The following is a 25,810-nucleotide window of genomic DNA, read 5'->3' on the forward strand; positions in this document are numbered from 1 at the left end:
TCAATACACACTACACAAATAATTGGAAGACAGCATAAATAACATCCTTTGATGAAAGCTGGGCACACTTCATATTTACTCTAGAAAGATGTTCAGAAGCCCAAGGTTTGCAAGGCGTGGTGGTGCCAGCCTGTAGTCCCAGCACTAGAGGCTGACAGGCAGGAAGGTGGTGGGTTTGATACCAACTTGGACTACATAGTGAGACTCTGAGCCATAAACACCTCTCCCCTGCCCCCCCTCCCGCCTTCCAAAAATAAAAATAAAAAGAGGAGAAGAAATCTTCATCCTCCCAACCAACTTTCTTATCAGGGCCTTATTTCTGACCACTTGATCACTGATTGGCTGAGCCAGGTTTTTTTTTCATTGTTGCTGGTACCAGGGCTTGAACACAGAGCCTTGTGATCTGGCTTGGCTTTCTCTCACTCAAGGCTGGTGCTCTAGCCACTTGAACCACTCCTCTACCTCTGGCTTTCTGCTGGTGAATTGGAGATAAAAGCCTCACTGACTTTTCTGTCCAGGCTGCTTTGGCTTTGAACTGAGATCCTCAGATCTCAGCCTCACAACTAGCTAGGATTCGGGCGCCTGGGTCCACTGAGCTAGCTTTTATTAAGCAGATCTACTGAACTGAGCATTGTGTTTTCGTGCTGAGGAGACGTGCCCCCTACTCCCACCTCTGCCTCTTTGGTCCCTTCCTCTATCCTTACAGCCACCGCACACACTGTTTGGGGGGGCCCCTCCTGTCTCCTTGTTCTGCTTTGGGCCTCTTGGAGGCTGCTGACCAGTGTAAGAGTTAAGGGACGAAGGAGATCTCCCAGTCTCTAGCCTCCCCTCTTAACCCATAATCCCACCCCAGGGATCTTTCTGGGCCGATCCAGGGACAGGTCATGTCAGGCCCTAACCATTCTGCCTCGTAGAACAAACCCTGAACGTGGCTGTTTCACCTGCGCCCCGGGTCCCAGCCCAAGGGCACCCTGCGGCGGCCACGGCGGCGCCGTCCCGCAGCGCCCAGGCCCCTCCGCGCCGCCCGAGGCCGAGCTGCCAGCTTTTTTGGAATTCCTAATCGCTCCTGGCCCCGGTGATTGGCTGTTCGGCTCTGACCCCACTTGGGCTGCCGCCTGGTTGGATAAAAAGGGAATCTCCTTGGGGCTCCAGAGCTTTAGACACCGGAGGGGGCACCTGGGACCAACTTCGCCAAGCGGGGGAGCCCGGCGGGGGGGTGGGGGAGCCACAGACCAGCGGCCTCAGCCCCTCCAAAGAACCGGGAGATGACGGGCAAAGCGGGAGAAGCGCTGAGCAAGCCCAAGTCCGAGACAGTGGCCAAGAGTACCTCGGGGGGCGCCCCGGCCAGGTGCACAGGGTTCGGCATCCAGGAGATCCTGGGCTTGAACAAGGAGCCCCCGAGCTCGCATCCGCGGGCCGCCCTCGACGGCCTGGCCCCGGGCCACTTGCTGGCAGCGCGCTCGGTGCTCAGCCCCGCGGGAGTGGGCGGCATGGGGCTGCTGGGGCCCGGGGGGCTCCCCGGCTTCTACGCGCAGCCCACCTTTCTGGAAGTGCTGTCCGACCCGCAGAGCGTCCACCTGCAGCCACTGGGCAGAGCATCGGGGCCGCTGGACGCCAACCAGACGGCCAGCTCGGGTAGGTGAGGGCGAGGCTGCCGGGCTGCGGGGCGAGAGTCGGGAGCCCCGGGCCGACGGCTCTCGCCTCCCCCTGGGAGGAAAAGTTGGTGCAGGCCAAGGGGTGGCAGCCCCGGCCGGCACCCCGCGGATCGGGGGAGCGAGACCCCAGAGCCCATCCGGTTTCGGCCTCCGGGATCCCACCGCTGCTCGGTCCCACGAGCCGGCCTGTGGCCCGGCTTGGCCGCAGCACCCCGTGGGGGGGGGGGGGAGGCCCCAGCATGCCAGGCTCGGGGTGTCGGAGCCCTGGCAGAGGGTGTCATGCAGTCTGGAGGGTCCCCGTCTTCGCTGCGGGTCCCCCCCCCCCCCGCGGCCTCAGGCTCCTGCACGCGGCGGGTTCTGGAAGTGGGTGTCGACTCTGGCCCCAGCTCCGCATCCGAAGTTGACTTGACCGCGGCGTGGCTCAGCTGGGGTTTAATTTTCACCCCCACGATCTCGTGGAGGGGGACGGGGCGGGGGGGAGAGAAAAAGGCCACCGCAGCCGGCGAGCCTACAAAGAGCCTAATTTGTCGGCTCGGAGTGGATTCCTCTAGGGTTGGGGGACCCTGGCTGACTTTCCCGGCCGGGCGTCCGGGCCCGCTCGGCCCGCCGGCTCCGGTGCGCTCTCGCCATCGACCCGACTTTTCGTTTGCTCATCATGTCCTTCATCATCAGTTGTGGTTCTGTTGGTCTGGAAGGGCAGGTGGCCCGCCCCAGCCTCTCCGGCCTCGAGCGGGGACTCATTCCGGGTACACCACGACAGGGTCGTCGACCCGGCCGCTCCCAGCCCTTTCTAGAGCCCATCTCCGGGCGACCCGGCCCACCCCTGGGGCCAGCTCGCCAACCTGAGAGTCAGAGCTCGGGGCCAGCACCGCCGCGGGGTTCCTGAGACACCCCTCAGCCCGCCGGGGTCCCCCGCCCTCCCTTACCTCCCAGCGCTGGGGCCTGGGCCTCTCTTGCAACGAAATCTGCCGTAAACCTGCAGATTCCCGCGCCGTCGTGGGTGGGGCCACCGGGGCTTGGGCTTGGGGACCGCCACCGGGGCCCCGGAGGGGGTCACAGCGGGGGAGATCGGCGGGGCGCCTCGGAGCGCGCGCCCCATTCTCTCGCATGTCCCCCCACCCCTACGCGCTTTTCAGATTCGGAAGATGTTTCCTCCAGTGATCGAAAAATGTCCAAATCGGCTTTAAACCAGACCAAGAAACGGAAGAAGCGGCGGCACCGGTAAGGCCCCCGCGGCGCCTTCCTGGCCCCCCACCGTCTCGGTAGCCCCCTTTCGGGCTGCGGCTCCCTTCGATCCGAGTTTCCCGGGTCTCAGACGCGAGGGCCGGGGCCGCAGCCGAGCGCACCGGGGCGCTGCGTTGTTTGCGGGAATCTGTCCCCGGCGCTGGCGTCCCGCCGCCCCGGGCCAGGATGAGGAGGGCCGCGGGAGAAAGGAAAGGCCACCCTCGGAGACTAAGGGGGTGGGGGGTGGCCGTCCCCGGCTCCCGGCTTTAGCACATCCCCAGAACCGAGCAGACCCGATGGCCGGCGGACAGGCTCCGGCCAAGCCGGTTCCTCGGGTCATCTCGGGGGTTCCTTCCCGAAGCTCCCGCACGATCTGAGCTCCTGGGATATTTTCTTTCGGCTTCTGCTCGTTTGTAGCGAATCGCTCCCCACCCACGAGCCTCAGTTTCCTAATCTGTAAATGGCGGGTGGGAGGGAACTGGATGGTCCCACCAGCTCAATCTCGCCGGAGTAGGGTTCCATGAGAGAGAGTGTGCCTTGGAGTTGAGCTTCAAGAGGGAGCTGTTTTCAATATAATTAGGGATTACGTGCACAAAGTTAAAATTCAAAAGGCATGGAAAGGTTAGGTCCTTAAAAAGCCATGCTCCGCCCTGGGGCTCTCCCAGCACCCTCAGATCTCCATCCACCCGCACCCCGTCCTTCCGTACCACCGCAATCTGCTACGGGCTCTTGGTGGACATTCGAGAGGGTTTTTAAGGAGCAAAAGGAAAGAGAAGCAAAACTCTGCCTATGATTCTGGGGGTGCGCTACCCTGCTGGGCCGCCCCCCCCACCTTTGTGCTGGAGGGGTTGAGGGGAGGGCTCTCTGGCTTCCAGCCCTACCGCATCCCCCATTTTGTCCTGCATGTGTTTGCACCCTCTGCGTGATTTTCGCGTGCCCGACTCCTTCTTAGCCCTCAGAAACACTAGTGACCCCCCCCCCTTCCAAAAAAAAAAAAGAAGGCTCGGCCCCATCCGTTCCCGCTCGGTTCCGAGGGCCCTCGCTCGCTCGTTGCCTCCAGGCAACTGTTTGCTTTCGTTCTGTGTGTTTCATTTTAAACGAAAACTTCATTTTTATTAGTCCGTTTCCTGGTTCTTTTTCACTGAACAAATGTTCACTAAAATGCCCCCTCCCCCCCTTTTTTCTTTTGCCCCTGGACTAGCAACAAGAGCCCTGGGAAAAAAGCATCCCCAAACTTGGGGTGCTGGAATATCACTCTGTGCACTTGAGAGATAGACGCCCCTTCTTCCCCCACCCCCAGATCCAAGTGCATGCTGATTATTCCTTTATGTCCTGTCCTCAGGCTGCCACCCTTTCTACCCAGGAAAACGGGGGTTGGGGTGGGTGGGGAGAGGACAGGAAAACAGTTCATCAGAGCCGGAAGATTTAGCACCTTGGGTTTCTGTCATTTTTCCCGAGAGTGAAGGGAGCGGAGGACTGGAAAGGAGAATGGCTCCTGGCGGCCGATACGGAGGTTTTTCCTACGTAAAAACAGGTTTCCCTGTGCTTCCGTCATTTGGGGATTTTGAGTATGAGACCCCAGGATCTGACCGTGAGAGATGGGGCTCGTTAGCTCCCGGTATGGGGCGTCTGTCTGTCCGGGGGTCGCCGTGGGGATGGAGCAGCAATGGTGGCGGCCTCTGAGATTTCACACTGCTCGGCCGCTCTGGCTGAGCTGAGAGACCGCGGGAGGCAGGGAAGTCTGGGGGTTCCGCTTCAGCCAGGAGCAGAGTAGGGGGGCCCTTGATGGAGAGAAAGCACGTCAACCACACGTGGGCCATCTCTGTACTGGGAGTCGGGGGAATTGGGGAGATTGAGGTTCCTTTCGTTCCTGTTACTGTTTGGGGTTTCTTCTTCTTCTTCTTCAGTGGGAGCTCTTGTGAGAAGCCAGCCCCGGCCGCGTGGCTCTCAATGACCTGCAATCCGCTCTCTTCTTTGACTTCCGCCAGGTCACCCTAACGTGTGGGCCTCAGTTTCCCTGTTTTGAAAATCTCTTGCTGATTTTGATTGCTGTGTTGATTATCAGTTCAGGGGCCCTTCAACAGGAGAGGAATAGAAAAATGATGCACGGTTCACAAACCGGAAGAATTAACTTTCTATGTGCATAAGAATCTCACACATTCTCAAGAGAACAGACAGAAGGATTTGGAATCAAGTCAGGAGTGCTTGGTCCCTCCCCCCCTCCCCTGTGCTGCCCCCCTCCCCCTGAGAAGAGTCCACACCAAGAGGCCATCCTGAGAACTGTGTTGGGCTTATACATGTACTCTTCACAGACCCCCTGTGCTGGTCCTGGGGGCTACACCCCAAGGAATCTAGCAAGGGAAGAATCAGTGCCACAAGTTCCTTTGATGGGAGCTGGCGGGGGCAGGATAATGGCCACTTGGTGGAATCAGCCAGCAGCTGAATGGAGAAACATGAGTGTCTTTTAAGTGGGTGTTTAGTGGTTTCTAAAACCCCTTAGCATTGGAGGCAAGTTTTGATGTATATATTTCTTGGAATTTTTTTTTAGGAGGAGTGAGTATAATTTTGCTTTTTTAACCAGATCTTTCAAGCAGACATAAAGAGGTCCGTGTGAATTATTCTGTGCCCTGAATGGGTCCCCTAACACCTGAGAGTAGCTGAGGGGTAGTGGGTGTGGGTGGGGACAGAGAAAGGGCAAAGGGAGAAAGCAGTGCTGGGAATCCGTTCTTGGCAGATTCACAACACTGCAGCTGCATTGGAGTTGGTAATCGTCAAACTTTTTAGGAGTAGCTGAGGAAGCCGGTGGGATGGAGTGAGTGAGCTTCATTTAGTGATAAGGCCTCCTTCATCTGTTTGAGAGGAAGTGAGGAGCTTTCTGCGGTTTTCTAAAACTTCTGTTTTGTGGTGTGTGTGTGTGTGTGTGTGTGTGTGTGTGTGTGTGTGTGTGTGTGTGTGTGTGTGTGCCAGTCCTGGAGTTTGAACTCAGGGCTTGGGCACTGGACCTGAGATTTTTTTTTGCTCAGGGCTAGTGCTCTACTACTTTGAGCCACAGCTCCATTTCTGGCTTTTTGGTGGTGGTTAATTGGAGATAAGAGTCTCAGACTTTCCTGCCTTGGTTTGGAACCACAATCCTCAGATCTCAGCTTCCTGAGTAGTATAACTTTCTTTCTTTCTTTCTTTCTTTCTTTCTTTCTTTCTTTCTTTCTTTCTTTCTTTCTTTCTTTCTTTCTTTTGTCAGTCATGGGGCTTGAACTCTGGGCCTGGGCCCTGTCCCTGAGCTCTTCAGCTCTACTACTTGAGCCACAGCACCACTTCTGGTTTTCTGGTGGTTAATTGGAGATAAGAGTCTCACGGACTTTTCTGCCTGGGCTGGCTTTGAACCTTGATCCTCAGGTCTCAGCTTCCTGAGTAGCTAGGATTATATGAGTGAGCCACCAGCACCCAGCTTAAAACTTCCTTCTTAACATCCATTTTCTTAGAGTACTTCCAGAAAAAGTCTCAATAGCAAATGTCACTGAGGGCTGAAACAGTGCCCCTCCAACCAGAAGAACATGGTGGCTCAATCCTTGACCTTGAATGACAAAGAGTTCAGAGGGCTAAGCTCTATGTGTGTATGAGAGAGAGAGAGACAGAGACAGAGAAGAAAGAAGAGAGGAGAGAAGAGAAGAGAAAGAGAAAAAGGAGAGAGGGAGGGAGGGAGAAAAGGATGGATTGTATTAACTGTCCTAATCTTGAATTGGGCTCTGTCCTCTCCAAAGCAGTCTCATTTGGCTTCCAAGGCCCTGAATGTCTGATCTTGTTCCCCCTCAGGACAATCTTTACTTCCTACCAGCTAGAGGAGCTGGAGAAGGCATTCAATGAGGCTCACTACCCAGATGTCTATGCCCGGGAGATGCTGGCCATGAAAACAGAGCTGCCAGAAGACAGAATACAGGTAACCCTGAACCCCTCTAGAATATCTCCATCTCTAGGGTCCCAGAAGCCCATGAGACCACCTCCTATACCTGCTATGGGTGAGAATTTGCCTGCAATCATGTCCTCAGGAAGGCTGATTGATTTTAAGCTGTCCGCTGTCTTCTGCCCACCTTACATAAAAGGTGGGCACTATGGAGGGAACAAGAGCCTTAGCAGATGCCTGGCAAGCTGGTCCTGACTAACTTCTGGAGGAGTATATCACACAGCCACTAGGGGCTTTGTGAGGAAAGATGGAAGTCTGGGTGGGGTGTGAGGCCTGAGCAGGGTCTCTGGCACTGTGGGTACCTGTTCTAAGGTGAGAGGTGGCCTCCGGCTGCTCTGGGTAGCTGGGAAGGGGAATGAGGCTTCTTTCCCTGACCAAGGCCTGTTTTCCTTTCCTCCTCTTCCCTCCCCTCTCCTCAGCCTCCACCCCATCCAGCTGCCTTGCATGGCTTGCTTCCCTCAGGAGGCAGCTGCTGTTCCTGCCCTGAGTTCCTCTCTATTGCTGCTCCTTGCCCTGGCCCAGGATGGGGCTTGGGCCAAGTGTCTGGGAGTGGGCTCACCAAGGCCCTCCTCCTCTCTGGATTCTGTGCCCTAACAAACCACTGGCCTACACTGCTATGTTCTTGCTGTGGTAGGTGCAGCAGCAGCAGTAGGGCCTCCCCAGTCTAGAAGCCCCTAGCTGGGCTAGAGAAGAATGCCTATCACTTCCCTGAGAGAGGAAATCTGATAGCTTTGAGGCAGCACCTCCAGTGGAGCACAAGAGGAGACTGGGTAGCTTCTGATAGCTAGATCCCTGCTGGGGCTGGGAGTGCAGGGGTGGGCTCCTGACTTTCTAAAACTCTTGGGCTTCTTTCTCCTCTCCAAATCAGGTCCTTTTCATCTGCAGATGTGGTGTATGCTGGGTGGGGCCGGGAGGGCTGTAGCTACAGGACAGCTACAGAAGGTATGTGGGTTGCTTCATACTCTCTGGGTGAAGGATGGGAGAATAGGAAACAGAGCTGTGAGCTGCTTTTTCAAAAGGCCCTTCCTCTTCCTGAAAAAAAATCTATTAGGAATTGCAACTCACAGCTTTAGACATTGACACTAACAATAAGCTCAATTATTCCTAAGCAGATTACATTTGGTGCATTTAGCCACAGTGGCCTGGAACCATCCTCCCCCATCCAGTTGGACTCTGTGGGTTGATCATGAAATGTGTGTGTGCATGCACACACATACACTCACACATGGGTGCACACACATGCACAATGCATATGTACATGCATGTGCCTGTATGCAGGGAGGAGGGGCCCATGGGTTGTAAGCCAAGGACTGTAAATGTACGGCAGTAACCCTGCCTCGCATTTAATAGCACCAAGTTGACCATTGCAAGAGGCTGGGGGCCCCCATGAACAGGTCCACACTCACAGTATTGATTATAAAAAGGAACCTCTAGTAAGCCAACTCAGAGAGATAAATGATGCACTTTCCTCTCGTATGCAGAAGCTAGATCTAAAATACACTGGGACATGATAAATTATACAGGACTCTAGGCATTCACACACAGTGAGACCAAAGGAGGATACTCTTAGGAGAGGAACACAAAGACTCAATGCTTATGTGCATCTGGTCATATAATATTTATTGAAATGAACTCCAGGAAATGGAATGAGAGAACTTTTGTTGTTTAATAAAGGGGCTGGGAATGTGGCTTAGTGGTAGACTGCTTGCTTAACATACATGAAGCCTTGGGTTCAATTCCTCACTACCTCAGTTGGACCTGCCCTGATGCGGTTTACCTAGTGGTCTGGAAAAGGTCATGGTATGCATGAGGAACAATCCCACATATAATTCCCAAAGCATGTGCCACATGTTCTAAGACACACTGCATTCACAGGAGAGGCGGGGTGGTGTAGTTTTGGGAGACACTGGCCCTGGAGGCAGGCTGCCTGGGTTCACAGTTGGGCATCCCACTCAGAGCCCCCTAATCATGTGCTCAATGGGAAAGAGTAGTCCTTCACAGAGACAAAGAGCCACGAGGAAACTGTGTCCCCAGCAGTGTAGGCGCCTGCCCCCTGCGCAGTCAGGTTCTACTCTGACTTCCTTCAGTCCTGGGGAGGGCAGGTAGAGACCATTGGTCTCCTTAAGAGGAGGAAGCAGAGCCCCAGCAGCTTGCCCCAGGCCGCACAGCTACTCAGGAAGGGACACAGGCTGGCATCAAGTCTGCATCTGAAGCCCATCCTTCCATCACTGGCCTTGTGGGGTCGAAGTCTTGCTTTGAATTGAAGCTGGAAAGAGAGAGGTAGATTGAAGTCAGGAAAGGGTACTGCATTACAGCATCTTTGTCAAAACCATCAACACTTATGGAGTTCTGGGCACTGTGGGAAAAGAGGGAAGGGAAGGGAAGGGAAGGGAAAGGAAGGGAAGAGAAGGAAAAGGGGCAAAAAAGAAAAATGCTTGTAGGCTAGGGATGTAGCTCAGTGGTAGAAAGGCCCTGGGATTTGATCTTCAGCATGAAACAAATAATAAACAAACACCCCAAATTCACTTGTAGCAAGACTTTTATATTTTTGGCTCTTAAGTGACTGTTTTTTTGTTTATTATTTTTTGTACTGGAGCTTCTACTCAGGGCCTGGATGCTATCCTTAAGAGTTTTCACTCAAGGCTAATGCTCTACCACTTCAGCATAGCTCCACTTTTTTTTTTTTTTTTTGGCCAGTCCTGGGCCTTGGACTCAGGGCCTGAGCACTGTCCCTGGCTTCTTCCCGCTCAAGGCTAGCACTTCGCCACTTGAGCCACAGCGCCGCTTCTGGCCGTTTTCTGTATATGTGGTGCTGGGGAATCGAACCTAGGGCCTTGTGTATCCGAGGCAGGCACTCTTGCCACTAGGCTATATCCCCAGCCCCTATCTCCACTTTTGACAGGTGGTTAATTGGAGATAAAAGTCTCTTGGAGGTCAGGAGTTTGGCCTAGTGGTAGAGTGCTTGCCTAGCATGCACAAAGCCTTGGGTTCGATTCATTGGTACCACATCAACAGAAAAAGCTGGAAGCGGACCTGTGGCTCAAGTGGCAGAGTGCTAGCCATGAGCAAAAAGAGCTCAAGGACAGTGCCCAGGCCCTGAGTTCAAGCCCAAGAACTGGCCAAAAAAAAAAAAAGAAAAGAAAGAAAAAAGAAAAGCATCTTGTATTTTCCCACTGTAGCTGGGTTTGAACCTCTATCCTCTGATCTCAGCCTCCTGAGTAGTTAGAATTAAAGGTGTGAGCCACTGGTACCTGGCCAAAGCTATTTTTTTTTTTTGACTGGGTAGATTTATGAACTTGAGTGAAAACTGAATCCTGCCCTGCAACCGCACTCAGGTGCGAAGCAGTGATATCTGTGTCCTTCGAGAGCTAGTTCAGACACACTCAGCAGAGCCCTCAGAACACAGGAGCCGGGGCTTCGTCCTCTAAGTTACACAGATACACCTGTGGCAGAGGTGTCCACTCAGGCCTGCTTGCTCCAAGTGCTGCTTCCTCCTCCTTATCTCCCCTTGGTGTGGAAGCATCTGGAAGTGGACAGCTACCATTCCAGTGCCAGAGTGTTAGAGGTGTGTGTGTGTGTGTGTGTGTGTGTGTGTGTGTGTGTGTGTGTGTGTGTGTGTTTGGGTGGGGGAAGAGGAAAAGGGGAGTCATTAGTGGTGGCGCAATGGAAAGGTGATTCATTTTGTGTTTTTGTAGTACCTGGGATTGAACCCAGGTCCTCTCCAATGCCTGGCAACTGCTCTACCACTGAGCTACATTGGAACCATGATTGGATGGGATTTCAAGGAAGTGGCTCTGAGAGCCTGAGATCATTAGTGGTAGCAGGGATCAGGCCTAAAGAAAGAGGAAGAATGGACTTTAACCAGGTCAACTCGCCAGGTCCTCCCTGGGGCTGCCATTGTTGGAATGGGGGTACAGATCAGGTGGAGCTCAACAGTACTGAGGTACACAGCCATGCTAGGCAAAGCCAAGCCATGGAGCCCTCTGGGTATATCTGATGCCTGCTTTCCCAAGTCTAAAGACAACCCACAGCAATTACATGAAGGCCAGGTACCCCAATTTCCCATCTTTGTTTCACAGGTAGGGAGCCAATTTAAGCTTCTAATGACTCATTTATAAAATAATAATAATGATGATAATAACAACAACAACATTTTTCTGAATTGCTGACTTTATAGAGATGTTAGGAGCTAGGCACTGATGAGTCATACCTGCAATCTCCAATTAACCACCAAAAAAAGAAAAAAAAAAGAAAATGGAGCTGTGTGGCACCAGTGGTAGAGTGTTAGCTTTGAGTGAAAAGCCAAGCAAGAGCAAGAGGCCCTGAGTTCAAGCTCCAGTACCTGCACAAAATAAATAAATAGAATAAAGGGATTGTGGAAACTATCTCAGATATCAACTGCCTCCCATGCCTTGTGGTATTTGATCCTCACAACACTAGACAGGCCTTGATGTCATGCCTGTTTTCTGAGTAAGGAAACAGAGGGGCCGAGAGGCAGAGTCAGTAATAGACCAGGATTCAGACCTAGTTTTCTACTATTGTTCCAGATCCTGTGACATTTTAATAAATGGATATGACAGTGACAAGGAGCCAGGCCTTGCACTGTGGCTCTCTGGGATGGGAAGGGAGGAGTTAGGTTTGCAAGTCCCCATGAGAGACTTGCACACAGTCCTCTTTAAGTAGCAAACTCTAGCTATGGAATTATGGAACCTCCAGGCAGCTGGCATCTGTGAGACAGGAAGTAGGTTTCCACATGGGTTTCAGTTCCTTTGTAGAATCACTTGTTACTACAATTGGGGCGTTAGGGTATATACTTGTATTTCCTTATTTGTATTTTTTCCTGATGAAAGTCTTGCTGGCTAGAGAAATACAAACAGGAAGCGAGCTCTGGGTGAGCACTGTGAACAGAGCCCACATCTTTGCCTCTTGGCAGCTTTGTGTGTAGGAAAAGGTTAGACTTGGAGACTCTGACATTGTTTCACTTTGCCTGTTTCTAAGTTTTCCTTCCAAGGGCAAGGATGAAAGAACTTACATGCCAGAAGTTAACAGAATTGTCTAGATAGGAAGCCTTTGCAGTATCTCAGCCCAGGAAGCTTATTGGCATCTTCAGGGCAGCTTTATAGAATACTACCCCCCCTCCCCCTGCCCCCACACCCATCCCCTAGCAATTCTAATTTAAGGAATTTGGAGTCAAGCCTTGTCATCTGTGTGAAGTCTCTCCAGATGATTCTGTGTGAGTCACTGGGTTGGAGGCCCATGGTTAGGTTTTAGATGAGTAAACACGAGTGAGAGAAAGTGGAGTCTGGATAATAAGGTTGGGGTGAAGAAGGAAACCATTTGTCAAGGATGCTGCCTGGAGCTGTGTGGAAATGTGGGCAGAGCTGCCCCCTGCTGGACATCAGAGGCTACAGCCAGGTCCTTTTTCTCTGAGCCTCAAGCTAGGCAGGAAGGAGCCTACTGAAATATGGTGACAGAAGTGCTCAGAGGCTGTGGGCTTTACATCACGCCAATCAGGAGCACTATTCGCTTTCAACCAGAAGAGAGGAAAGGGGCTGGGTGAACATGATGGGTGCTTCCATATACCTGATAGAGCCTGAAGCTGGGCATGGTCGTATGTACTTGTGATCTCAGGGGTGGGGGGGGAGGGGGGAGGCAGGAGGATTTTGAGTCACAGTGAGACCATGTCTCGAAAAAGAGAAGATTGGGCAGGCACCAGTGGCTCATGCCTGTAATCTTAGCTATTTAGGAAGCTGATAGGAGGATTGCAGTTCAAAGCCATCTCAGGTAGGAAAGCTATGAGACTCTTATCTCCAATTAACCCCCCAAAAGGCTGGAAGTAGAGCTGTGGCTCAAGAAGTAGAGCACTGGCCTAGCAAAGAAGCTCAGGGACAGAGACAGTGCCTAGGCCCTGAGTTCAAGCCCCAGGACTGGCATACAAGGAGAGAAAGAGAGAGAAAGACATACACACACACACACACACACACACACACACACACACACACACAGAGAGAGAGAGAGAGAGAGAGAGAGAGAGAAAGAGAAAGAGAGAGAGAGAGATTATAAGGCAAAGCTGTGGTAGCAAAATGACCACCAGAATGGGAAAATGGACTCTATCCCGTCAGATGTCTACTTTAAGAAGGGAGATCATAAAAGGAGAATGAAAGGCCCCCTGGAAGCCCCTTGAGAGTAGCCCTAGGCATGTTGTCCTGTGGCAGTGCTAGGATGGGGGCCTACAAAGTGCAAACTGGGATCACTGTGGAGCGCGGTCACGGCCATACCTGCTGGCCACCCACACCGTGACAGGTCCAGGTGTGGGTGGGTCAGGCCTGTAATCCTAGCTACACGGGAGGCTGAGATCTCAGAGTTGGCCGGCCCAGGCAGCAAAGTCCACTGAGACTCTTATCTCCAATTAACCACCAAAAAGCCAGAAGAAGAGCTGTGGCCCAAGAAAATGTGCCAGCTTTGAGTGAAAAAGCTAATGAACAGCATCCAGGCCCTGAGTTCAAGCCCCAGTACTGGCACCAAAAATAAATAAATAAAAAACCCCAGTGAGGGGAAGAGCTGGAAGGGTGGCCCAGAGAAGCGTGGCAGCAGGAGGTCATCTATAGGAAAGGAAGTCCTTCCCTGGCCCCCACCTTCTGCCACCCAGCTTCAGGCAGGCAGCTAGATGCCTCCTGCCAGTGCTCCCTACAAGCTCCCGAGCACCTCCTCTGTGGGGAATTGTGCCCAGAAATCCAGTCTCCTGCCCAGGCCAGAAGAGCCCCCCAGCTTGCCTTTGGTTGGAGCTCCACGCCCGAGGAGCCTCAGTGTCACGCTGACACCTTTCTCAAGTACTTTCTCAAGTACTCCTAAGGGAGGGCTCTCATACCAGCAGGCACTAGATTCTCAAGAGAGATACTTCTAGAAAGTGAGCCATCAAGAAAGCAAGAGAGAGCTCCAAGAAAAATCTCAAGAACCAAAAGCCCAAGGAGAAAAGGGGTCTACAAGTATTCTCCAAAATGGGGGAAAGGGGTCCTGGTTTAGCAAGAGGTGCCTGGAAAGCAAGACTCTGTGGCACTTTAGTCCACCAAATTCCTCAGGCGTCCTTCATATAGCTCTTAGTACGTGCCAGGTATTTCCAATACTGGGACTTGAACTCAGGGTCTGACGCTCATGTTTGCCTCATTCACTCAAGTGGTGCTCTACCACTTGCGCCACACCTCTACTTTCAGATTTTTACTGGTTAATTGAAATATCTCATAGACTTTGCCCAGACTGGCTTTGAACCGCCATCATGAGATCTCCACCTTCTGAGTAGTTAGGATTATAGGCGTGAGCCATCAGTGTCCCTCATACTATTTTATTTAATTTTCCCTACAAATCAGCCAGGAGGTGGTGCCGCAGGGCAGATGAGGCATGGGAAACCTAGTCCCAGAACCGCAGAATCAGAACTGGTGGCCGGACAGAACGGGCTCTGCAGGGGTCTGCTGGCCTGGGAGCCTGGAGGGACTGGGCTGGGCTACACGTGTGTGAGTCCCGGGAGCATCTGCTTTTAAACCTGAGAGCTGCGCTGTGGCTCCGCCGTCAGGTGCTTGCCTTGTGTGTGTGCAAGGGCCCAGGTGTGTTCTCCAGCAATGGGGGTGGGGGGTGGGGGGAGGATGAAAGCCTGCAAGTTAGCTCTGTTCTTTCCCCTCTGTCGTGGACTGGCTGTCATCATTATTGCCAGTCCAGCCTGCTGAAGGACATGGGGGAGCAGCTATGCCTGCTGTTGCTTAGCCTGCTGCCCGGGCAGACTCCCATTCCGTGCCTCTGTTGAAATAATGATAGCACTTATTGAGCTCCTTCCGTATGAAAAGCACTGATTTGAGGTACTTTCACATATTTCATGTAATCTTCAAATGCATTTCAAATGTAGACACAGTTGTCCCTGAGTCTCTGAGGGCCTGGGTTCCAGCCTCCCTGTGAGCCTCCTTTTTTTTTTTTTTTTTTTGCCAGTCCTGGGGCTTGGACTCAGGGCCTGAGCACTGTCCCTGGCTTCTTTCTGCTCAAGGCTAGCACTCTGCCACTTGAACCACAGCGTCACTTCTGGCCATTTTCTGTCTATGTGGTGCTGAGGAATCGAACCAAGGGCTTCATGTATATGAGGCAAGCACTCTTGCCACTAGGCCATATTCCCAGCCCTGAGCCTCCTTTTATAGAAAATGGCACAGAGCGAGTGATGTAGCTCGGGCACAGTGCTTGCTCAGTATGTATGAGGCCCTGGATTTCAGGCCATGCGATTCCATTCCCAAAATAACCAGCAAAAAGTCAGACTGGAGGCATGATTCAAGTGTTGAGGGTCAGCCAAGCAAGCAAGTGGAATGAAGACACAGGCTCTGATTTCAAGCGTTAGTACTGTTTGTTTTTTTTTTAAAAAAAACAAAAAACACTTGCACAAAATAACAGTACCCCTTATCTTATATACTTATATATGTGATATAACTTTTACATTACTTACAATACCTAACACTCAGGGCCTGTCCCTGAGCTTTTGCACTCAAGGCTAGTGCTCTACCACTTTGAACCACAGCGCCACTTCTGGTTTTCTGGTGGTTAATTGATGATAAGAGTCTCACGGACTTTTCTTGCCTGGGCTGGCTTTGAACCACAATCCTCAGATCTCAGCCTCCTGAGTAGCTGGGATTATAGGCACGAGCCATTGGCATCTGGATCTGAGTATTTTCTTATTTTTGAAGAGCCTAAGACAGAGGAGTCAAGTAATGTGTCTAAGCTCAGCTGGCAGTTTTTCTGAGTTTGTAAATCCCAGTTCAGGACCAGCTAAGCTCAATTCTATTAGGTGTTTCCAGGAAGGAGAGCTAGAGAAAGAGGAAGAGCAGATAGGATTCATTCTAATTCCTTGTCCACTTCCCTCCAAGGCAATCAAGGTTTCCTTGCCAAATGTCCTGAAATGAAATGGTTTTGGCTATCCAGGTTTCTCCCATCAATTGGAGCAGCATCTGGACTTCACAGAGAGCCAGGCCGTCCGGGAGCCCACAATGCAGGGTCCGGATGCCTCCTGGATTGCCGAACCAGCTGGCACTGGCTCCCCTGGGAGTGTCTGTGGGCAAAGACTGATCTACAGACCAGCCATTCATTCGCTCAAATTAGGAGACCCAGAAAAAAATGGCTCTGTTTATAGACTCCAGAATAGAATCCCAAGACTGCATGCACCCTTTCTTTAGCTTCCTGAAATGATGTTTCCACGTTACAGCCCTACCCCATCTTCAGTTGGGCTAGCCAGAACACCTTCCCAAACATCCACAGTAGAGATGCAGGCAAGGAGAGAGAGAGAGAGAGAGAGAGAGGACTAGGGCTTGAACCATCCCTTAGCTTTTTTGCTCAGAGCTAGTGCTCTACTACTTGCGTCACATCTCCACTTTCAGCTTTTTGGTGGCTAATTGGAGACAAGAGTGTCACAGACTTTTCTGCCAGGGCTGGCATTGAGCCATGATCCTCAGACCCCAATCTCTTGGGTAACTACACTTATAGGTGTAACCACCAATTCTGAGAATTTCTGATGTGTGTGTGTGTGTGTGTGTATGCTAGTCCTGAGGCTTTAACTCTGGTCCTGGGCATTGTCCCTGAGCTTATTTTGCTCAAGGCTAGCACTTTACCCACCACTTGAACCATAGTGCCACTTTTTAGCTTTTCTGTTATGTGGTACTGAGGAGTCGAACTCAGGGCTTCATGCATGCTTGGCAAGCACTCTACCCCTACACCACATTCCCAGCCCCTATTTTTTGTATTTTTACTTTTTTTTTTTTTTGCCCAGTCCTGGGGCTTGGACTCAGAGCCTGAGCACTGTCCCTGGCTTCTTTTTGCTCAAGGCTAGCACTCTGCCACTTGAGCCACAGCGCCACTTCTGGCCATTTTCTGTATATGTGGTGCTGGGGAATTGAACCCAGGGCCTCATGTATACCAGGCAAGCACTCTTGCCACTAGGCCATATCCCCAGCCCCTATTTTTTGTATTTTTATACTCCACAAATAGCACCTTCTTCAGGATCCCAAAATCCAAACTGCTGAGAATGGGAAATGTTTTTTTAAATATGGCTAAAAATTCATTTGGTGGCAAAAATCAGACCAGACCATGTGCCATGTAGTTATCTCTCTTAGTGTATGTATATGCTATTATAAGAGGCTGCTGCTGTACCGTGCTATGTAGCATGTGGTATATGCATGGTATTGTGTGTGTTTCTAAAATCACAGACATCTTCCTGTCTTGCCCCAGGGATTGCTGGTAAAGGGCTGTCAGCTGGATGCGCTACTCTGCACTGTAATCAAGCCTGACACACTTTTGCCTGACCAGGGAGCAGGTGCCTTGGTTATATTCATATTCTTGGTGTCTGGAATTCCATGGGGGGCATTCTAATCTATACAAGGGCAAGCAATTGCCTTTGTATATGGATGGGCCCTTTTCGATTTTTGCCTCTGGGAGAAGGCAACTTGAAGCAAGTGGGCACTTGTAGAGGGGGACCAGGTGCTAACTGAATGGAAATGGAACAAGACAGAGGTTCCAGACAAACCACGCGCTCTGGGTAGGGCAGACAAGTGGACTTTCACCCTGTAGAACCGATGGGCAGCCCTGGGGTACATCTAAACGCCAGGCAGGCCCAGGTCACGATGAAGTCCCATAGGTATGGAGGACAGCCATCTAGTGGCCTTCATATTATACAAACCTTTTCCTTGGCAGGGTGTCCTGGAGCCTGGGGTCCCCACCAGAAGGAAGCTTCCCAGCATCTTGATTCTGTGAACCAAACGATGGTGGCAAATGCCTTCTAACATAGCTGGCCACTGTGCAGGCAGAGAGGCCCCGGGAGTCCCAGGCAGTGTCAGTTCTATTTTTAGGGGCTCTTGGTTAGGAAGGATTGCCCAAAAAGGACTACCCACATTTGGGCCAATTGAAGGATGTGGCTGGACTGGCCGGTCGTTCTGTGCTAAGGCCCAGAACAAGCGTCCCCGTGGCCGAGGAGCCTCCCGGAGCGCCCCCTACCGGACGTGGCCGGCCTTGCTGCGGCGGCCGCGGGGGCACCGGTGCGCTTTGCGCCACCTGGCGGCGGCGGCGGGAACCGCAGGATAGCGGTAGACCCAGAGGCCCCCCCCCCTCCTCTCCGCACCCCCCCCCGCACCCCCCGCTCCGGGGAACCCAGCTTGGGCTCCCGGGCTCCCCGGCAGCAAAGGGTTAAGCTGTCAGCAGCGCGATGTTAAACAGGTGTCAAAGGCGCCCCATATATCTGCAGATTGAAATCAAATTCTTTGCCGTATAAAAAGATAAATTACCCAGGCGCTGCCGCGCGTCCCACTCATCACGCCAGCGCCAGACGGCAAGCAATTTTTTTTTTTTTAATGTGCTAACGACCTAATCAAGCAATCAAGTCGGAGAAGATTGCAGAGTGACCGGGGCAGCCATCTGCCAGCGGGCCCCGCATTCATTTCCGCGCCCCGGTGCGGGGCGGGGGGGCGGGAGGTGGGGGGGAAGAGGAGGGAGCTGCGGATGGGGGAGGGGGAGGGGGAAAATCCTAAACAAATTAACACCCAATTTTCCCGTCTAATTAGTTAAATGAGAAGTGTGTGGGGTCCCCCGGGGAGGGGGAGCGGCGCGCGGCGGGGCGCGCGCGGCCTCCCCAGCATTAATTAGTGCGGGTCAATGCCGCGGCTCCCGGGAGAGCAGCCGCTTTAATTTCCCGTGATATTTCAGTGCCTGAGGCCCATCGATTCAAACTGAAATTAACTTATTTTTCAATCAGCCCAGGGCTGCCCCTGGGGGTGACTCTTCTTTTGCCGCCTCCTGAATAGAGCTGGAGCAATTTTTCATCAAAAGCTGATACCTTGGCTGGGCTGCGCAGGGTTGGGGAGGGGGGTGGGGAAGGGGGTGGGGGGGAACCCCCGGAGGGAAGGGCCCCCCCCCCAGGGATGGGAAATCACCCAGGAAACGGGTGGATTTTCCCCAGCCCGCCTCTTTCCATCCCCCAAAACCCACCCAACACTCCTTGGATCTGAAGAGACAGCAGCACCCTGGGCTCCTTCCCTTAGTTGAGATACCAGGCCCAGGAAATTGCTTGTCTGTCAGATGCTAAAGTCTCAGGAAAACTGCTGCAGGAGATGAAGGAATCTCCCCTACCCAAACCAACCTGAGATGTCTTCCAAGAAACACATACCTGCCCCCTCCCCGGGACCCCAGGCTCACTCTGACCCTGCGCTAATCAGTCCCTGCCCCCCACTATTCCCTAGGCTATTGCCCATTACCTCTCCTAGGTCCTTGTTCTCTCCTGCACCATATGCCTGGAGCCATTCGCTTCCTTCCCTGACTGCCAGTATAGGGAAGGCAAAGCAGCTGGGCAGGGCTCTACTGGAATAGGGAGGGGGGCTGAGAAAGGAGGTTTTCTTCCCTATTTCTTGGCCCCCAAGAATGTCCACTGCCTGGGGCTTCCCCATTCCCGAAGCTTTCCCAGACTCCTCTGAAAGAGAGGGAGCCCTGAACTAGACAGGCTTCTTATCGCTTGTCTCACCTTGGATTTATACTGTGTGTCTGCTGGGCTCAGGTTTCCCAGCTGGAAGCTTGGACCACACCAGTGCCTTCCCACTCAAGGAAGGATGCCCTGGCCCCCGCCTCCCCAGCCCAGCTCCACTGCTTCTACTATGAACAAAACAGAAAGAGGAACTCATCTTACTCTCCGCATTCTTCTTTTGGTTTTGGTTTGGTTTGGTGCCAGCCCTGGGGCTTGAACTCAGGCCCTCTTACTCTCACTTGAATTTTTCACTCGAGGCTGGCATTCTATCACTTGAGTTATATCTCCACCTCTGGCTTTTTGCTGGTTAACTGGCATCCCACAGACTTTCCTGCCTGGGCTGGCTTTGACTTGAGATCCTCAGATCTCCTGAGCAAGGTAGGATCACAGGCATGGGCTACCAGCACCCAGCTTGCCTACAGGACTCCATGTCCTCTTGGACACCCCTGAACTTGAGAAGCCTTGGGGACAGCAGGGCTGGGGGAGTTAAGCTTAGGTTAAGCTTAGGACATCTTACCCCTAGGAAAGTGTCTCCATCCTAGAGCTTCTCAGAGCCTGACTCTGATCCCTGACCCCTGACCCCTGACTCGCTCCTCTGCACTGGCAGGTCTGGTTCCAGAACCGCAGAGCCAAGTGGAGGAAGAGAGAGAAATGCTGGGGCCGGAGCAGCGTCATGGCAGAATACGGGCTGTACGGGGCCATGGTGCGGCACTCTATCCCGCTGCCCGAGTCCATCCTCAAGTCGGCCAAGGATGGCATCATGGACTCCTGTGCCCCGTGGCTACTGGGTAAGAGCCCGCACCCTCCCTGGGGGCCTGCCCCTGCCGTGGGGACAGCGGGGTCCCTGGAGGTGGGGACAGACGTGGCGCCTGGGCTAGGAGACCTGGCACAGAGGCTTGACTGGACAGAGGCTCTCCACGCAGGCCTCCCGTCTCCACGGGGGACGCAGGCAGGGAGGGCCCGGCCTGGTGTCTGTCCCTGACACCTCCTTCCTGTGAACCGAGACTCATCCTGGACAGGACTCTGGGTCCTGTGATGAGGGGGTGGCTGGTGCTCTAGGGTCTGCACCCCCATTCTCCTTGGCCCTTGGGGGTTTATAGTGAATGAAACAGCCCACCTGGAAGGTTACGGGGACGCATAGGTCCCTTGGGCCACCACACTAACTCTGCCCAAAGGACTTCTTTCTCCCAGCTCTCTTGGCCGGCCATCTTCCCCACCTGCCACGTGGGCTTATGTCATAACCGTAGCAGCCTACGGGGGGATTTTAAGCACAGCGGAGGGGTGGGGAGTATGTTCTGTGCTCTGAAGGGACAACAGGTGGGGGCCTGGAGCAGGTACCCAAGGATTCTGTGTTCCTCAGGCCTGGTTTTGGCTCTTGGCCTTCAACCTCAGCCTCCTTGGCCATCCTCCCTGCTCCCCGACCCCAGCCCAGCCCGGCCCTGGGACTTGTGTGACTGTAGGATGTGAAGTAAGGCTTTCTGCTCGTCCTTAATTCTGGCCTCTCTCTATCTTTGCTGTTTTCAGTTCAAGATGGCTTTCCCAGGCGCTTTTCTAAACCCGAATACCAACAATTCTTTTTAGGGATGCACAAAAAGTCGCTGGAGGCCGCAGCCGAGTCGGGGAGGAAGCCCGAGGTGGAACGCCAGGCCCTGCCCAAGCTTGACAAGATGGAGCAGGAGGAGCGGGGTCCTGACGCCCAGGTGGCCATCTCCCAGGAGGAACTGAGGGAAAACAGCATCGCAGCACTCCGAGCCAAAGCTCAGGAGCACAGCACCAAGGTGCTGGGGACTGTGTCTGGGCCGGACAACCTGGCCCGGAACACCGAGAAGCCAGAGGAGGAGGAAGCCATGGACGAAGATAGGCCAGCGGAGAAGCTCAGTCCACCGCAGCTTGAGGACATGGCTTAGGTCAAAGGGCACAGGCTCTGGAGCCCCAAGACTCTGCCCCTCCTGGGACCTGAGGTGCTGGGGGGTTCTCTCCAGGCAGGACCAAGCCTGGCTTCGGCCACACTCCCCTGCCGACAGGCCCTCTGTGACTCACCCCTGTCCATTCTAGGTGCAGCTCAGTTCTGGCTGGCGCTTTGGGCCATCCTGAGGTCTGGACCTAGTCCTGCCGCTCCTGCATCCTCCCCCCATCCCAGCACCCCTGCCTCAGAAGCCTTCTTGCTGCCCCAACCATCTCCTCAGACCCCTAGAACCCAGTCCCTCAGCCACGCTTGCTGCTCAAGTGCACTCCTTACTCTGTGCTCTGGCTCTAGAGAGTTCTCCTGCCTAGTTCGCACTGCGTATGGAGTCCACTTGGGTCATGTCTAAAGCCTGCAGCAAACGCATGGCCTACCACAGCCTCGACACCGACTGAGGACCTGCACGCAGGTTGCGGTGTCCTGGGCACCTCTGTTCTCAGCTAGCCTTTCCCTTCTCAGCCTATCCTTCCAGCAGACCTGAGTGTGGGTGCCTGCTTCAAGAATAGAGTGCTCTGCAGACCCACACACCACCGCTGGAGCCTCTGCCCTGCTGGCACCCAGTCAATCTGCAAAGTCTCAGGCAGGCCCCTCTGTCCCCATCTCATGCCATGTTGTGGTCACCCTGGGGAATCTGCCCTCTCTATGCCCACCCTGCCCATGGCTCCTCCCTAGCACAGGTGCCAACGCCACCTGTGGTCCAGTCCCCCTGCCTTGCATGAAGCAGCACGTCTTACTACTGCTGTGGCTCAATGCACTGCTTGGTGGGGGAGAGGAGGGCCTCTATCTGGAGCCCTTGGGCCCCTAGGCCTGTGGTCTGAATCACTGCAACATGATCTCCCCCCTTCCCTGACTGCCCTGTGCTGCCTGTGACCCTGACTTGCTGTGCAAAATCCCCTCTCCTCTGAGCTCCTTGTAAGCTGCTGGTTTGCATGTGCCTGCCAGGGCAGCCAGTAGCCACACATCTGGTTTCAACTTGACCCAGGCATCTCTGAGAAGCCAGGTCTGCAGTGGGCCTGGGCTATAAACGATATCAAGGGTGAAGCACAAGGAGGGTATAGGAAAAGGCTCAAAAAGAATGCAAGCCACTCTGTGCCATGGTGGTTCACACTTGTAATCCTAGTTACTCAGGAGGCTGACAGCTGAGGATTGTGGTTCTAAGCCAATCTGGGCAGAAAAGCTTGTGAAACTTATCTCCAATTAACCATCAAAAAACCAGAAGGGGATGTATAGCTCAAGTGGTAGAGTGCCATCCTTGAGCAGAAAAGCTATGGGACAGCGCCCAGACCCTGAGTTCAAGCCCCAGTGTGGGAATGATAAACCCAGAGTACACTATAGGCACTTCTTCATGGAGGGTGAATGCTGGGAGCATGCCACTACAGTAAGACATCCCCAGGGGTCACAGGCTAAGAAAGTGGGACTTCTCCTGTCTGCTTTGGAGTGGGGCCTGTTGGTGCCAATGGCCTCTCTGCAGCTGCCCTTCCACTTGCCTCTACCTTTTGAGTTAGGAATGGGCACAGGCAGCATCATGGAACCTGCTGGGTCCGTATTTGCAGGCTTCACTTCCGTGGACCATCCTTCTACCATTACATCTATGTTTGCAGGGAATACCATGAAAGAGAAAGGCCTGAGACAGAGAGTTAGTTTTCATTCTGTATTGAAAGTTGATTTCTTCTTCATTCCCTCATGGAACCCCTTCCCCAAGGTCTTGTCTTTGTCCTCTGTTGGTTTGAAATGTTAGACTGTAGCCCCTTTGTGTAAATAATGTACATAGAGTGAGAAGAAACTTGATATTGAGGTGTTTGAAATATGGAACTTCTAGGTATTCCAGATCTGTGATCGCTGTGCCATTTTCTGTAAAGATACAAGTGAAAATAAAATTGATGTAAAAACAACCGGGGAGGATGTTTGTATAGGCGGCAGACAGAGTAAAGTCACAGGCTGGGTGTGATGGCACATGCCTGTAATCCCAACTCTTGGGAGGCTGAGGAAGTAAGATCACCTGGCCAGCCTGTGTTGCATAATGAGATCCTAACTCAAAAAACAACAGCAACAAAAAGAAAAAGCCAGGTGCCGGTGGTTCATGCCTGTAATCCTAGCTACTTAAAGGGATGAAATCTGAGGATCATGGATTGAAGTCAGTCCAGACAGTAAAAGTTCATGAGACTCTATCTCCAATAAATCACAGAAAAAGCCAGAAGTGGTGCAGTGGCTCATGTGGTAGAGTGCTATTCTTGTGAAAAAGGAGCCCAGGCCCAGAGTTCAAGCTCCATAACTGGTAAAAAAAAAAAAAAAAAAGAAACAAAACCCTCAAAAGCCAGGGGCTCATGCCTGTAATCTTACTCAGGAGGAAGATCTGAAGATCACAATTCAGGCAGAAAAGACTGTGGGACTCTTTTTAAAATATTTATTTATTTTTGCCAGTGCTTGGAGTCAGGGCCTGAGCACTGTCCCTGGCTTTTTGCTCAAGGCTAGCACTCTGCCAACTTGAGCCACAGCGCCACTTCTGGCCATTTTCTATATATGTGGTGCTGAGGAATCGAACCCAGGGTTTTATGTATACGAGGCAAGCACTCTTGCCACTAGGCCATATTCCCAGCCTTTTGGGACTCTTTTTTTTTTTTTGGCCAGTCCTGGGCCTTGGACTCAGGGCCTGAGCACTGTCCCTGGCTTCTTCCCGCTCAAGGCTAGCACTCTGCCACTTGAGCCACAGCGCCGCTTCTGGCCGTTTTTTTTCTGTATATGTGGTGCTGGGGAATCGAACCTAGGGCCTCGTGTATCCGAGGCAGGCACTCTTGCCACTAGGCTATATCCCCAGCCCCTTTTGGGACTCTTAATCTCCAATAAACTACCAAAAAAGCTCAAAGTGTTGCTGTGGCTCAAATGGTAGAGCACTAGCCTTAAGCAAAAGAAGCTCAGGGACAGAACTTAGGTCCTATGTTCAGGACCAGCAAAGAAACAAAAACAAAAAAACCACAAAACCCCAATCCTCAATAAAGTAAGTCCACAAAGAGGTCAAAACTAGGTTCTTCTTTCAAAAGTATTCCAAATGTTGAAGAACCAACGGCTTAACTCACTTGCCGAGCTGATGCCACCTTTGATGGCCTCTGTCCCTGTGTCTTGGAGAGCCCATGTGTTCTCCCAGTAGTTTACATTAACCTTTCTCTCTGGTATGTCCTTACCACCAACCCTGCTTCCTCCACACCTCTGACAAGCCAACAGCCCGCATTGGCACACCTCACCTTCCATCTAAGCAACACCCGGGAACCTGTCTGGAACACCTGTCTGGAACCGATAGCCAGATTATGCTAAATCCCTGTCAAAGAGGGAAAAAGAGGCTGAGGAAGGCTGTGTGAAATGCCTGCAGACAGCCGTGACCATGTCTTGACGATGTGTTGGGTGGAATTGCAAGATGAGAATCAGTGAGCAGGCTGCATAGGTTAAATGTGAGTGTCTGGGGAAAAAGAAAAAAGAAGTCTAAGATTGTTTCAAATCGGCTCAGCTGTGAACTCCCCGGCAGAAGAGGTTTCTAGCTGCCAATCAAGGACACTGATGGGAGGTCTGCGGTGTCCTATACACACCTGGGTGCCAGAGGGTCACACGTGGAGACTCTGGTTCCTGCTGGTGACAGGATGAGATTCAACCCCAGTCTCCAAGGGGCTGCTGCAGGGCCTCCCGAGTGTGCCAAGCCCCTGCAGGGCTCGAGTGAGATCCCTTCCCTCTCCCCCTCTGCTCACTCACAACCCCTCTAAGAAACAAACTGCCCTTTCTGTAGGAAAGCGTGTGTGTGTGTGTGTGTGTGTGTGTGTGTGTGTGTGTGTGTGTGTTCCTCTACTGAGGTTTGAACTCAGGAGCTTGTTAGCTGGGCTTACTTGCGGGACTTGGAGCCATGCCCCTAACTCTACAGGAAGGGTTTTGTTTTCCCCCACAAGGTCAATTTCTCTAAAGGTGTGGTTTATATTTTACATAATTCTTTTTTTTTTTTTTTTTGGCCAGTCCTGGGGCTTGAACTTAGGGCCTGGGCACTGTCCCTGGCTTCTTTTTGCTCAAGGCTAGCACTCTACCACTTAAGCCACAGTGGTGCTGAGGAATCAAACCCAGAGCTTCCGAGACAAGCACTTTACCACTAGGCTACATTCCCAGCCGTGTAACTCTTATCTTTAGGAAGCATAAAAGGGCCATGCTACCCATGCTGCATGTTCTGTCTATAACTTAGCTAATTACTCAACAATTTAAAGATTTACCAAGTATCTAATTTGTGATTCTTTTCAGTACTGGGGTTTGAACTCAGGGCCTCTACAATGTATTAAATATAATATGTATATAGTGGTATCTAATTTGTGTCTTTGAGATCAGGCAGTGGGAAGACTGGTAGGCAGAGCAATTTCAAGTTCTTTTTGTCCTGGAACTTAAGAAACGTGAAGGAGAGACAGAATTCTGGTTACTACACAAATAAAATAGAAAATTGCAAAGACATGGTATAAGGG

At 52.5% G+C, this 25,810-nt stretch overlaps 1 protein-coding gene across 2 annotated transcripts; it reads left to right on the forward strand.

The window, feature by feature from the left end:
- Window positions 1-1,151: 1,151 nt before the first annotated feature.
- Window positions 1,152-21,270, forward strand: Vsx2 (visual system homeobox 2). Of its 2 annotated transcripts, none has more exons than XM_048362233.1 (5): window positions 1,152-1,635; window positions 2,792-2,876; window positions 6,690-6,813; window positions 19,971-20,151; window positions 20,888-21,270. In XM_048362233.1, exons 1-5 carry the CDS (start codon window positions 1,266-1,268, stop codon window positions 21,268-21,270), a joined length of 1,143 nt encoding a protein of 380 aa, XP_048218190.1. In that variant the 5' UTR covers window positions 1,152-1,265. The 2 variants fall into 2 exon arrangements, with proteins under 2 accessions (XP_048218190.1, XP_048218191.1); XM_048362234.1 differs by having other exon boundaries at window positions 20,945-21,270.
- Window positions 21,271-25,810: the final 4,540 nt, after the last annotated feature.

This window comes from Perognathus longimembris, chromosome 14 (genome assembly GCF_023159225.1).
Source record: "Perognathus longimembris pacificus isolate PPM17 chromosome 14, ASM2315922v1, whole genome shotgun sequence".
Taxonomy (NCBI): Eukaryota; Metazoa; Chordata; class Mammalia; order Rodentia; family Heteromyidae; genus Perognathus; species Perognathus longimembris.